Source organism: Megalops cyprinoides, chromosome 17 (genome assembly GCF_013368585.1).
Source record: "Megalops cyprinoides isolate fMegCyp1 chromosome 17, fMegCyp1.pri, whole genome shotgun sequence".
In the NCBI taxonomy this organism is placed as follows: domain Eukaryota; kingdom Metazoa; phylum Chordata; class Actinopteri; order Elopiformes; family Megalopidae; genus Megalops; species Megalops cyprinoides.
Window position 1 is genome coordinate 28,710,013 of NC_050599.1, and position 15,210 is coordinate 28,725,222.

The 15,210-nt window shown below is 44.7% G+C and overlaps 1 protein-coding gene across 3 annotated transcripts in view; it reads right to left on the minus strand.

Moving 5' to 3' along the window:
• Positions 1-856: 856 nt before the first annotated feature.
• The window catches only part of LOC118791937 (transcription factor IIIB 90 kDa subunit-like), a 63,486-nt gene continuing 49,132 nt past the window's right edge, over positions 857-15,210 (minus strand). For all 3 annotated transcript variants that reach the window (XM_036549503.1, XM_036549504.1, XM_036549502.1), the window contains 6 exons: positions 13,577-13,658; positions 12,986-13,041; positions 11,699-12,018; positions 6,070-6,121; positions 5,022-5,199; positions 857-1,893 (listed from right to left, as the gene is read on the minus strand). In XM_036549503.1, coding sequence (XP_036405396.1) covers positions 1,853-1,893; positions 5,022-5,199; positions 6,070-6,121; positions 11,699-12,018; positions 12,986-13,041; positions 13,577-13,658 — 729 coding nt within the window. In that variant the 3' untranslated portion in view covers positions 857-1,852. The remainder of the gene's footprint in view (positions 1,894-5,021; positions 5,200-6,069; positions 6,122-11,698; positions 12,019-12,985; positions 13,042-13,576; positions 13,659-15,210) is intronic.

Here is a 15,210-nt window from a genome sequence, read left to right on the forward strand (position 1 = left end):
CTATTATACTTACTCTGAATCCAGCCTTTCCAATAAACTTACAGATACAGAGCTGTGTTGTGTGAAGTTTTGAAGTTAAAGGCTGCCATTAACAACAAGGCAAATTACAAAGACCCAAAAACAGCTGGAGCGTACCAAAAACAAAAAATCTCAAGAATAGGAAAAGGACAAGAGAAAGTGTAAACAGACTGTCTTCATGAGGTCCACAGGGCTGAAATGTTGAGTTTTCTGATAAAACAGAAAAAAAGAGAGAACATATAATGACACCATTCCTGAAAAGAGTACCAGAAAATTAGTAAGAGTGTAATAAACATGGTCTATATTGGGGTCAAGTGGTCGCACTCTACTAAGCTGTTCTGTGTCTAACTGACTCAAACAAACAAAAATACAAAACAAATAACAAAACAAACAAAAAAAAAACATCTGAGAGTTTGCTGGTGAAATGGAGCTTTACTGGAACGGTATTGGAGAGTTTCACTGACAGCAGGCCATACACAGGTCACAGCACTGCAGTAATGGAATGCAAGCTCACAAAAGAGATCAACAACATATGTACAACCAGAATTCAATTACAGACAGCATCTACAAATCAAGCCAGCTTATTTCTGCTGAAAAACAGTGGATCAGGTACTTCCTTTCAAGTAAAATAATAAAAAAATCCTGGAATGTATTGGAAAGCATTCAGCACACATTCAGTATTTACACCTTTTACAGAAATCTTCTTGTATTCCTTCAATATATACAAAACTGCTTTATATACGAAACTGCCTTATTACAAAACATTTTCAAAATCAAATCGTTCAGCAGTAATATGTCACTACTGCAGTTAGCGTAAATGGAGGAGCACCATCAGGTAAGAGCAGTGTATAACAGTTTGTAGAGTCTGACAAGGATCAAATAGAAGCACTGGCCGAGTTGCAGTGGGTGGGAGAGCACTTGTTTGTGCTTCATATGGACAGTAGGATTTAACAGCTACTCTCCTGCTGCTGGCATTGTAATGCATTGTAATGCTTCTTCTCTAAAGGAGTTTAAGAATCTAAAGCTGTTACCCCTTATTCAAAACACAAATCCACTGGAATCCACTGCCCTGCTGTTACTGTTGTGCACGTTTTGACTCTCACCTGTAAGGAACATTGTTATACATTAACATACAGCACCAATAAGGCAGTAGTAGAACAATGAGACCAAAAGGGGGTGTATCCTTGCTGGTAGGGTGTGCAATCAGACCACGCCCACTCTTAGTTTTGCTCCATCCACTTTAGAGCTTTCTTCATGAGGTGTGACAAATGAGGCATTTTGTCAGCACAGGTAAATGAGAGAGGGCTGCAGCTTTTTTCCCAAAACTCCTTTTCCCTCCCTGTTTGTGCGCACCGCAGGGCGAGCCCCCAGAGAAGAACTGTTTCTGCCCTTACTAAGGAGGCCACAGCAACATTGCCACAGTGGTATCTTATTTGTGGTCTTGCGTCTCCAGCAAAGAGCATGACACACAATTCAAGCCGCTGTTTGGGTTTTTAGTCTCTTGCTGTTGCTCGTATTCGTCTGTAGTGCTGGTGTTAAAATAGCGTGACCACGCCTCCATTCCCACCCCCTACAGTGTTCAGTCCCACTCCCTTCCCAGGCCCCTCCTCCTCCCCCTCCTGTATTTCCAGTGCAGCGGGGCTATATTCCACAGCCCCTGCAGAGTGGTACTAGTTCTTCTCCAGCCCTGAAGCACACAGCTTTCCTACAAGACATCCTGCGCACAGAGCACCCCGTCAACCCCCCAGCCCTTCTGGCCCCAACACTCCACAATCTGCCCCACCATAGTCAGAGAGGGGGGACAGCCGGTGCATTGAGGGGCAGGGGACAGAGTTTATAGTCCATCATCGTCCTCTTCTGCTTCATGCCCGTAATCTGTAGGCAGGGAAAAAAACTAGACATCAGCATACATGGAGGGGAGGAGCCAACTGGCACAGGGCCATGGACCGCCCTGGGGCAAAGCCGTTGCCTAGGGGCGTGTCTCTTGCCTCTTTGACTAATTTATATCAGACAAATGGAGGGGTAATGTGACGACATCATAGAAAGGCCAAGAGGTGGGGAGACTCCATCTTGCTGTGCCCTCTGAGGCACTGAGTAACATGAGAAAAGAGCTCTCCATTGTTATGCTGCCATGACCCCCTTTCCCTCTTTATAAAAACAAAAATTTGTCTCTTCATGGCTGAGCTAACCTTACCTAGCCACAGATCCTTTCAGTGTAACCAGGTGGGATTCCTGTGTGTTTCATTTCACATGTTAGCAGCATGGGAACCTGAGCTTGCTCTGAACTCTGCAAACCCCATAGCTCAGATAACTCACAGCATCAAACATAGCTCACAGCATCTCACAGCATAACTCACAGCATCAAACAAACACAGTCCAAATCCACCACATGAATTCTGTGTGTGTGTGTGAACATATGTGTGTATTATGTGTTTGTGCAGATGAGCATTTTAATGCTTATTCGCCCTTTATTGAACCCTGTTTTGAAGTCGCCAATTGTACATTAGGCTTGTCACACACAGTGAGTTACACAGCCAGGCTCCACTGATGTTATCAGAGTGACTCATAGGTGCCTGCCAAGATCTAGGGTGAGACGAGGTGAGGTGAGAAGACCCTGCTGACACGCCCACCCCCGTCTGGTGGAATGAAGCCAGTTTGTTCTGCCATTGTGGGCCCCCGGTCTCTGTCAGCTGATGACACAAGCACCTTGCTGACTGAGCCACTTGGAGGCCTGCGTGTGTACGGGTTTGTACATGTGTCTGTATGTGTGGGTGTGCGTTTATGTGTGTATGCGAGATTGCCTCTCAGTGTCTGTAAGTATGTATATGCACATGTGCAAATGTGTGTGCATACATTTGTGTGCATGTGTATTATGTATATATGTGTGGATATATATGTGGTTGTGAGTGTGTGAGTGTTAGGGATGTAACAATACACTCAGCTCATGGTTCGATTTGATTCACAATACAATGTTTACGGTTCGATTCTTCCACGATATTTTTAAGAAAATCAACTAAACTGACACTGGAATGAAAACAATGCATTTATTTTTGTTGCATTAACAATGCTGAACTATTGTTGTCTTTTTGTACCATTAAAGTGATGACAGCTTGACCCTAGGAATTCTTTGAAAGCTAGACAAAAATAAATAGTCTTCAAACATAAAATAATATTAAATTGAATGGCTCTGTCTGTATTACATTAATATGAAATTATGAAAATTGCACCTCAACACACAATGCTCAAATTTAGACACAAGTTAATGAGCTAAGATACTGACAGTCAGAGAGAGATTTTGCGGTATGGCTCTCTTCATGTCAGCCACAGTGGTGGAGTCATCCTGGTTGGGTACCATGCTCTGCTCAATCATGTATTTCTAGGTTACAATAAGTGACAGTGTGGCACTCTTTTCATCGGTCAGCACAGTGGTAACTGTTTTTATAGGTTTCAGAAGCTTCACTATGTCCTCGGCATCACTGATATCAGAGCTATCCAAAGTATCAAGTTGACGAGCGTTTTTGCGCACCTCTGTGCTTACCAGGGCAGCAGTTACAGCTGCTTGTTGCTCGAGATAGCGTTCCAGCCTTTCCATACAGCTGTTCTAGTGTGTGGCAACATCCATAATTAGCTTATGTTGTGCAATCTCAAGCATCTTTTGCTTTGCAGTGAGCACAGTTGTTGCTGTGACACTTCGGTGAAAGAAGGCCACAACCCATCTCATTCACCCGAGCAAATGACTGACGTGGGTTATCTTTAATCCCGTCTGGATAGCTAGATTCAGTGTGTGTGCAAAACACTTGATATGCGGTGACAGCCCGGTTTCTCTCGCTGCCACCTCCGTGTTGCGTGCATTGTTGGTAACGACAGTGATACTGTGATTTGGTCTTGCAAGTTCCCACTCCAAATAGGCCAATTTTAAAACTTCAGCTAAGTTTGTTCCTGTGTGCATCTCAAAAAGCGGACGAGTCTAGAGCACAAAATTTTTCAGTACCCACTCACGATTGATAGCATGCGCCGTGATGGTAATGTAGCTCTGAACAGCCCTGTGGACATCCACTCATCTGTCGTCATCGCCACACTCTGTCATTAGCATAAACACTCCTATGGATCTGGTGATATCTTGTGCTTTTGCACTTGTATGAGGCAATGGCGATGCAAAACTTTCTCCAAGAGAAGTTTTGCCTTTAAGCACTTACTTTCTCACATCCCCTGAACGGAGTTTGTTGTTGTGGTGGTGTTGTAGATGCTACATCATATTCGTGGTATTAGCAGTAGTGTAGCTGATAGTTTTTCTACAGTGTTTGCATACTGTCTTCGTTTTGTCAGTTAATTTGTCACCATTCTCCTGTTGAATGATCGGAAAGCCAAAATGTTGCCACACTTCTGATTTAAAGGAGGATGGCACATCTTCAAATTCAATCTTCTCCTCCAGCCGCAATCATTACGTTTCACGCTGACGCTGCTAGTCTGCTACTGAAACCTCTTCTTTCTGTCTATGACTGAAACATGTAAAACGTGAGGCCTCCATTAGAATGCCGAAAGCGTGATGTATGACTTTGTGCACTGGTAACACAAATAATGATACAAGTGACTACTTTCATTTTATATAATGATTTACTACCATTGATGAATTGTAATGTAGTGTTTGTTATATTTGGTGTTTGTATGTATTTGTATGTCAAAACATTTGAAATAAAATGTATGTTTAGTAATGATAATAATGCAAAAATATAATTAGAGCTGATGATCAAAACCGTCCAACTTATACGATGCGTACCGTCACATTTTTGCACCGCGATGTATCGTGCTACGATGAATCGTTACACCCCTAGTGAGTGTATATGTATGTGCATGTATATGTGTGTGTATATACAGTATGTATACGTGTGTGTATGTCTATGTATGCGTGTGTGCGTATGTGCGTGTCTGTGTCTGTGTGCGTGAGCACATGTGCATGTATATGCGTGTATATGTGTGCTTGTGTGGTTTTCCCTCCCACTGACCGTTGCCTCCGATGAGCTTCATGGCACTAACACAGGGTTCCTCGGCTTCCTCTTCCTCCTCCTCCACCTCTTCTTCATACACCACCGGCCCGCTCTCCACCACAGCCACGGCGAGGGTGAGCGGGGAGGGTCCGGGGGGCGGGGTTTGGGGAGCTAGCGAGGGTGCGGCAAGGTGAGCCTGGCAGGGGTGACAAAGGCAGGTGTTTGAGAGTGATGGCACAACTCAATGCTCTACTCTTAAGATTTCACTCTCTGACTGTGAGCTCACCCACGCATGCGCGCACGCGCACACATACGCACACACACACACACACACACACACGCAGCAACAGCTCAGCAGCCACCTCAATGCATCACTGGACACTGCCTTCCTCTTTCAGTTTTCCTCATTGAAACCGTACTAAAAGTCTACTGCCACATTTTAACACAGCCACTCCAGGAAACAAACTGTAACCATTTAATCAGAAATCATTAGAGAAAATGGTAGCCAATTTTCAGTTCATGGATTGAATTGCAGTTTCCTGAATTAACTGCATTAAAATGGAATTGACATCAATACACTTAAAACCCAACATCTTTAGCCAATAAGAGCATACACAGGACAGGGCAGTGTGCTTTTAGCACATGTGCAGTGGATTGCCTGAGCAGCAAAGAAAAAAAAAACACAAAAACACGATATCCAACGCTGCCTGCTCTCATAATTTCTTCTACAGGCATTCCATCTGATTAGAAAGGATGCTGATGTAGAATATACACGTTCAACTTCATATTCAAATTTGGGATCAGTAATTTAAATTAACGTTTGTGTCCATGCTTCTACGGCCAATTTTACTCACCCAAAAGTTACAGAATAAACCAGTAGCATTCATTTGAAATGCAAATGAAAATAATGTTGCACCAGGACTTTTGTTCATCTTTTTTTCATACAAGGTATCTAGGCAATAGTTATAAGGTAAATGTACAGGACACCTTATATTTTAATGGCATTTGTCCTGGTATGTCATACTTAAATTTCCCAGTAAGCAATTACTTTATATACAGAGCTCACCTGATCGACAGCAGGCTTCTTATTGGTCTGGGCAGATATCAGTGGACGGAGCCTGAAAGGAGTAGGAGGAGCAGTGAACATCAAAGAAGTGGAGAGGAGGAGTTTTGCAACATATAGCCATGTATCTGCTTTGCACTTGGAAATATCCGGGTGTAGGATAAAACAGAATTTCCGCTCCGCTTTCTTTTTCTGATAGATGCAAAAAAATGTTTCATCCAAGACCATCATTTCTGGGGCTAAAGACACCCTGTGGTGATAACAGCTTGACTTCCATCTAGAGCAAATCAGCACTTCACATCAAACAGGACCTTTATCATATGGCCTGTTAAAAATCTAAATTGGTTTGGAGGGGGAAAGGGGGGGGAGTTCTGGAATGTAGAGAAATGGACCTTGATGACCTCCTCTGTTGTTGGCGTTTGAGCTGGGAGGGGTTACTGAGGGCATTGGAGAAGGTAGAGTGATGTTTAATGAAGCCTGTGATTGGTGGAGCTACCATGTGCTCACTAACTTCTTTTTAAAAATCAAAAGACTGTTCTCCAAAGGTCAAACACCAGGACTGGTTTGAATATGTGAGAAACCCGCCCACTCCAGGGTTCATGTTCAGTCTGCCATCGCTAGTCAACACTGCAGATTCTGGCCAACGTGGGACTGGTGTACATTATAAGCTTAGAACGAGCCAAAGACAGAGCTGTGTCTAACACACACACATACACACACACACACAAATACATACATTCATAAGCGCACAAACACATGCATGCAAGCACACACACATGCATATACACATATACACATGCACAAACACACACACACACAAACCCAAAGTCCACATGTTTCTCTTTCTCTGTCTCTCTCTGCTTCCTGCCTGTAATTAATCTGCTCCAGGGGGCTACATCACACCACACCGTGCTGGTCTTTAGGCAGCGCCCCTCAGAGAGCGCGCCCCGGTGCTAACCATCTGCCACAGCCCAAAACCGCGCCGCCCTGCCACTCCAGCACCAAGCTGCACCGCAGCCCGGCTTGCCACGTAAATGATTCCCCATGCGCCCACAATTACGGCCACTGCTGCCATGGGTGTTATGGATGATGAAATCATCTTGAGGGCAGCTCTTCATGGGACGGCTTTAGTCTGGCACAGGCCTACTGGGCTTGACTAATGCACTCACTCCCTAAAGGCCTAACAGCATAAGGAGCATGACAGCAGGGCCAGGAACCCTCAGCATACTGAGTGTCTGCGGATACCCTCTTAAAGGACATTCCTACTGCCATCACCATAAAAACACACACAAGATCTAAACATTGGGATGGGTTTGAAACACACTATGTTTTACGCTTAGAGGCGAACGAACAGCATAATCTCAATTTCTTTTCCATTACACTACAATACACCACAATTACATACTTAAGCAAAAAAAGCAAGTGTATCTATTCAAGTTGAATGCGCAAAAGTGTCAAACCAGGTTAACAACACTCCCAGACCAGTGAGTGTGATCATAACACCATTCAAGCCCTACCACAAGTTGCAACCTGACTAGACAAGGGAAGCCAAGTATACTACCATACATCAATCATTACGTTCTGAGCCGGCCTCACCACCTCTCTCACCACCACCAGTACTCCCTTATGGAGATATGGACCTGGAATCAGCTGTGATTGGATAGATCTACCTGAGAGGAAAAAACAACTGCGCAAAAGTCATCCATTTTGACAGAGTGTGCCAAGTGGAGTAAGGTGCCTTTTATCGGTCAAGATGACAACTTCAATTCTGCAAGAGAACACTGACATCACTGTGGTCTAGTGACACACGTATAGTCACAATCACATCTGTATAGAGGGAAACATCCAAAGACGTGCAAAAAAGCAAACACATATGCACACACACACGCACACATACACACACACACACGCATATACATGCCTAAGGCTGTCTGGGACCCACGCTGGACCGTGTAGTTGTGCTCCACAGCACCCTATTCACACTGCCCAGAGTCCCCAGTGATTCCCCAGCTGATCAGCTCCACCAAACTGACTAAATGAATTTTGCACATCTGTTCTCATTGCAACTGATTAATGTGAAACAGGATTACTCACTAGACCAATGAACATTCTGCTCATTGAGCAGAAGCCCCCTTATCCAGAATGATATCACTTACATACCATTCCTTTATATGGCCATTCTTTCAGCAAAGTTAATCACCTTGCTCAAGGGCATAACAGCTTCAAACCCTAATAACCCCAATTTTCCTGGGATTCAAACCAAAATCCTCCAGGTTATGAGGTTCCCTAACCTCCGTGGCATGCCGCTGTCACTCAGAGTGACTGGGCAGGGAGAGTCAGTGGGAGAGCAGGTAACAGCAGCTCCAGGTCGCCTCTGGTGTATCGCTGCAGGAGAGAGGCCACGTGTGGGGAGCAAGTGCATGGCTGTTTACGTGGTGTGAAGAGCACAGACACATGGAGTTCGAGCTGCACGATTTCCCAGTGGCCCCCAGGCTCCGCAATCACACGCCCAAGCCGTGACAAGGAGCAACACATGAGGAGTCTGCCAGGCCCTTGACATGTGACCCTTACTGCGGGAGAGCTAGGGGGGAGTGACAACACCACTCCCCATATCGCCCCCTGCTGGCAAGACAGCACCCGAGGCCTGTGGTGCTCTCCGCCCTGCGCTTTGAGGGGGCAGATCCGGACCTCCATAGCCGAGCTCAGATCAGCTGTGGGGAGAGGCCGGTGCCAAGGAACCACGTGGCGTGACAGGGGAATCACACCAGCGTACATGGCAAGGGGGAGGGGGGAGCAGAGACTTTTTACACCTCTCTTGAGATGCCAACCTGCCAGCTGCCTCCAGACCTTCGCTCCCTCCCATGGGCAGCTCTTTGGAGCGGGGTGATGGGTGATGAGGTTAAGCTGCAGGGAAAGCTGCTGTGGTCCACTAGAGAACACACGGAAGCCATCCAGATCCAGCCCTCCCACAGAGCACCTTCATTTAGACAAATGAGCAAGCAACATGCTGCATTTATGCACTTCTTTTATGCAAATACGAGGCAGCAGTGTGATGTAGTGCTAAGGAGCAGGACCACTAGCGTAACATAATTGTGATTGGCCCCAATGCAAATATTTTTCTTGGGACACCCCCCCCCCAAACACAAGCCCACGCTCGTATCTACTTAATGTTGATATCACAGCAACAGCAGTATGCTGCTTCCATGCGGTACATAGAAACACATGGCTACAAAGATAATGAGTGAAAACATATGCTGTGTGTTTTTCAAAGTAAATAGGTAAGTTAACCAACATATAGATGCAATCATTTCACTGAACTGTGCTCCCGCATCAGGTATGACTAAAGTGAAAAAAATAAGGCAAGAAACCTAACGCTACATACCAGGGATAGCTGTTATTGAGCTAAAAATAGCTATTCGATATATCGCCTGCCCTGGACTCAAACCACCACAGCCTAATTTCTCCAACTATCAAACATCCGAAATAGCTTTAGCCAGCCTACACTAACAAATCAACAAAAAGGTAGCTTACACAGTATGTCGATAAGCATAGAACAAATAGCCATCAAGAAAAGCACAGCAACTCATTACAGGCTTACACAGTATGAATGAATGGATCAGGGCGCCTGATCACACAATCACTTGCATTTATAGAATTCATCATTAAGCTATGATACAGACACAGCTTCACTTGTGGAACTAGATGGCAATGGTGAGCTAACGTTAGACTCCGGCTGCATGTCAACATTACTCACGTTAGCATTCGATGAAGCAGCATGGATAAAAAAAACCTGTCTAATTTTGTCAGTTTAGCAGTACACTCATCTTGCTCTCTTTTTTCTTTCCTCTTTTGAGCGCCGCTTTTTTGTTTGGGCTTGCTAAACATTATTTATGCTTTTAACTTATCGCCCATTTACTGAAGAACACTTGCTTCTTACTAAATCTTTTTTTTTGCTTCTTGCTAAAAGGTTGAACCATTGAGGAAAAATTGATGTCACGCAAATTATCACAAATGACAGGGAGCAAAGTCATTGGACAAACAAATTAGCATTTCCCAGCAAGCCTTCTTCCGTGGTAACTTTTGAGAAGAAAGCAACCAAATAAAATAAATGGTGCGTAGAACAAATATTTATTTTTAATAAAACATGTAGTTTTGGAACATTTCAATAAGGACAAATAAAAATACATATAAAACGTCTATGACTGATACACAAGGTGGGAAGGTGGTATATATAGCTGTCACAATTGCAAACAATTTCAGTGATATTGTTGAATGGTTACTTTGAAGACTGCGTGAAACGGTCAATGCGCAAGTGGGTCCACCTACACAAAAAATCGCCTTCCTACATGGGCCCCTGACAGCCTCTGGCCCTCGGTGCGCTGCACCGGTTGCACCGTCAATAGTTACGCCAGTGAGCAGGACTCATAGCCAAAAGGTTGTTGGTTCAGGTTGCTGGGGTGCTCCAGTTGCACCCTTGAGAAAGGTACTTAACCCACAATTGCCTCAGTAAATATCCAGCAGTATAAATGGATAAAATTGTGACCTATGTAAGTCGTTCTGCATAAAAGCGCCTGCTAAAGGACACTAATGTAATATAAATCATTCTCCACTGGCAGCACTAAATGCTACCGACACCAGAACACAGGAGGTCAAAGACATCACAGGAGTTTGTGAGAGGACCCCATCCTGATTTGTACTCAACAACTGATGCCAAAACCTTTGAAGACACAGAACTCCTATGAACCGAACACTCTGGCCCTGGTCAGCTTTCAAATGTTTCTTCCAAAAATGAATTGGCCACCACTCTTCCACATGCGTTACAAAATAAGTGAGAAGAAGCCATGCTGTTGGAGAGAAAGAGGAAGAGGCTGGTCATCACTCCAGTGCAGGTAGAGCAGGCTCTGGTGATGTCCCCAAGACCTGGAGGAAGTGGTAAGGGTGCAGCCCTTTACAAAATGCAGGATCATTCATGCAGGATCTGCAGAGACTTCACCTGACTACCCTACTGTCAATGAATATGCCTTTGACTTTTTTAGCTTGACCCAGAAACCTCTGACTGTGTAGATGGACACACACACATACATGCATACACAGACACAGGCATATGCACACCCACATGCACGCAGACACACACACACGTGCGCAAACACACACATACACACACTTTGTAGAGTTTTCTACAAAGAGCCAATGTTCTAAATTTGGCTGCAGTGAAGGGTGGAGGCCCACTTGCAGCAACTTCACGCCCCGCCCCACTGGAGAAGTAAGCAAAGGGTTTGGGTGTGGCCACTTGCCAGTGAGCAAACTTGTTCTCAGGACTACAAGGCTTTCTCCACCTCTTGCTTCACCACCCTTTAAATTACCACTGCTACTTCACTCTGGGACCTATATTCCACACCCAAAACGTCTGTGCTTTCCCTACCTTTCATGGCACCTCCCCCTGTTACCAAAGTATCCTTCCTACCACTTGACCCCCCAGGATTACAAAATGAACAGGGGACCTCTTAGTACCTCTTGGTACCCCAGCACTCTACTGTGAATAACAGCACAGTGCGTTAATTCAACCAGACCTGTCCCTACCTCTTAGGTACAAAAGTATACACAGTACACAGTACACTGTGTGTGTATTTACCTCTTGGCTACGCTGCTAACATGAGCAGCCAGGCTGCGGTGATTGCTGGCCCGTTTCCGGCGGCCCAGTAGCCTCTTCGCCCCCCCTGCTTTTGTGACACCCTCGCTGGGCTTGCAGGCGGGCAGCCTCTTTCCCCCTGCAGCCTTCGGGGGGGCGTTGTCTGGCTTCCGGGAGGGGCTGCTGCTGCTGCTGCTGTTGAGGTCGCGCAGCACTTCGTAGTTGATCTTGCTGGAGATCTTCTTCTGCTCCAGCATCTTCTCGATGGCCTCGCCTGCCGTGCTGGCCTGTATTGGCTCCCGCCTCTTCGATGGCTTCTTGGGCTGTGAAGGGAGATGACAAGCATTTACATAACACGATGGCGAGTAACATTCAGTTGTAGCGTTCAACTCACAGGTGACCCAGTGAACTGTGCCATCAAAGAGGACCACATTGTACTATTTGGGCTGAGAGGTTGTGAGGTCAGAGTGGACCACATTGGACCGAGTACACAGAGTGGGCCACACTGGAGCGAGTACACAGGGTGGACCACATTGGACCGAGTATACAGAGTGGGCCACATTGGACTGTGTGCAGAGAGAGAACCACACTGGACCGTGCACGGACAGAGAGGACCACATTGAACCCAGTACAGACATTGGTGTTAATGGAATGTCTGGGTTGAGTGACCTGGTTAGTCAGAGTGGACCATGTTGAACCGTAATGACGTAATGGATTGCGTACAGAGAGTGGAAAATGTGGACATACTATACCATGTGGGCTGAGAAAAGTGAGCTGCATGGACCGTGCAGACAAAGTGGACCGTGTGGTCAGAGTGTGAACCCACTGACCTGGACACAGAGAACCTAGTAGTCAGAGAAAGCAGTAACATCACAGACTTGTGAATGGAGCTCTGTGTTGAGGTAAGAGGATGGGAACAGGAGTCTGTAATACCTACTTGAGTGACGAAACAGAAACCCTTCCCACGACCTCACTCTGTTAGCCGGGACAGAGTAACACCATCAATTGCAATGGGACTCTTTTATGACCGTTGCGCGCTGTGTCTGGCTTCTGCATCAAACCCTCCTCGTGTTAAATGCGTACTGAAGGCTGCTTAATCTATTCGGTTAAAACGGTACGCAGATGACCGTCTAGACAGGTTAACAAAGGCTGCTGTGGTTGCCAGGAGCCTGATGGGAAATGGCAGCGAACCCTCTAACCTGGAAAATATGCACACACCCGGACACAGCTGCTCCGGGCTGCACGGAGGCCTGTATAAAGCCAGGGATGGTCCCTACTGTCTGCCTTTACCTTCTGTTCCTTGTAGATTCCCAGTTCCTTTTCTTTGGCTATCCTCTCTTCCTTCTCTGAGAGGGAGACAAATACACACACAGGTCACATAAACATAATGGGCTGCTTTAAAAAGGAGAGACTGCACTTAGTGGTGGAACAAGAAAAATACAATACAGATTTATGGATGTGCCATAAATGGACTCTTTGAGCTTGAAAACGGCATATGGTAATATACAGAAATTCCAAAATCTGTGAATATACATATTTAATAAAATGTAGGTATTTATGTAACATAATTCAGAACATATCCATCATCACTTTTTAACTGCCCAATATAATGCATGTCATATATAGAAATATTTGTAATGGTCAGTACTGCATGTAGCTAATACATATAAAAGTTGACTATATAATACATATGCATATATACAAACAGAATGCTTGGACAGATATTACAAGTATCTGCCATATTCTGTGTTTTCCATACAGTGTAATGAACCCAGCAGATGTTTAAGTTTCTGAGACCTGGATCGTGTGTGTGAGATGTGAACGTGTGTCTGTGTGTGTGTGCGTGTGCGCATGTGCGTAGGCCCCTCTCCCCATTCTCACCTTTCTGCTCTCTCAGATACTCCTCGTTCTGCTTCATCCACAGCTCCGTCTTAATCGTCACCTCTCTGTCATTCAGAATATACTGTGGAAGGTGCATACCAGGTATAAGCTACCATCTACACTAGGCTCTCTCTGAGCACATGCACAGCACTGTTAAGAGTCTCAGCCATGGGTGACAGCTGATAAGACAGCAGCATGTCCAGCTGGATCATGGGAAAACGTATCATTTCACAATTAAAATGCAATTCACAGTGCAAAGGCCCTGACTGAGTCTACATGCCTTGTACTTCTTCCTTCACTTCAACATAGGAGATGAAGTAACTACCTCCGTGAAGCTGGCCCCCCATGTCATCAGAAAATTATTGAAAGTATTGCTGTTCGTTTGTGCTGCGTTTGTGCCGTAAAAATCATTGTTTGTGCTGTTAAGGGTCTTAAGTAATTAAACTTTACATTTTCTGGCCAGTGATGTTACTCAGCCCCCTACCATTGTGCAAATCGCTCCAAAATGGTCTAAATCATTTGTGGTATGTTTGTGCTGATTTGTGCCGTAAAAAGAAACATTTGTGCTACTACGTTTCTTAAGTTATTAAGCTTTATTTGTTACACGCGTGACGTCACTCAGCCCCCCATCATTGTTCAAATCGCTCCAAAGTAGTTTCATTCGTTTGAGCTACGTTTGTGCTGATTTGTGCCGTAAAAAGAAACATTTGTGCTAGTACGTTTCTCAAGTTATTATGCTTTATTTGTTATCTACTCAATACTGTTGTTACATGTTACATGTTAGTATAAAACTGTCAGTAAAATTTCTTTTTCTTCCCAAAGACATTTCACGCCTGATCTCATCTTACCCATCTGCAATTCAACACAAACATATTGCCATATAGGGACATAGGTGACATGTTACCTACAAGTAACATGTCATATTACAGGTAACATATTATCTACAAACTGGTATCAACACATTATCTGCTAACTATCTACACCTTTATATAGGCAGCAAAATAGCGCTTGGAGTTAAAGGTATGCTCTGCGATTCTGGCGAACGGTTTTTGATATTTTGGCTCAACAGCCAATCAAATGACACCCTTCCCTTCCATGCTCCTGAAGCAATGTGTTGATTGGAATTGTTTATGGCTTGGTCCAAGCCACTATATTTGATTCCCATTTACAGAACCAGGACAGGACGAACACACAAGTTTTTTTGAGCTCACACACTGAATTGAGAGCTAGAGGACCGTGAGGAGCAATTCGCTGAGTTTGACATAAAGTGTAGTGGATTAGACTGCTCATTTTCCTGCACTTTAAGGCACATTTGCTTGCCCTAATATTAAGGTAACCCACGTCCGTGAAGCTGGCCCCCCATGTCATCAGAAATTTAATGAAAGTATTGCTGTTTGTTTGGCTGCATTTGTGCTGGTAAAAATAAAAAATGTTGGAGGTGATACAGGCAATAGTCCAAGGCTACCTTAATAGTGTCTCAAAAAAAACTGACAACTTAAGAAACGTAGTAGAACAAATGTTTCTTTTTACGGCACAAATCAGCACAAACGTAGCTCAAACGATTGAAACCACTTTGGAGTGATTTGAACAATGATGGGGGGCTGAGTGACATCACGCATGTAACAATAAAGCTT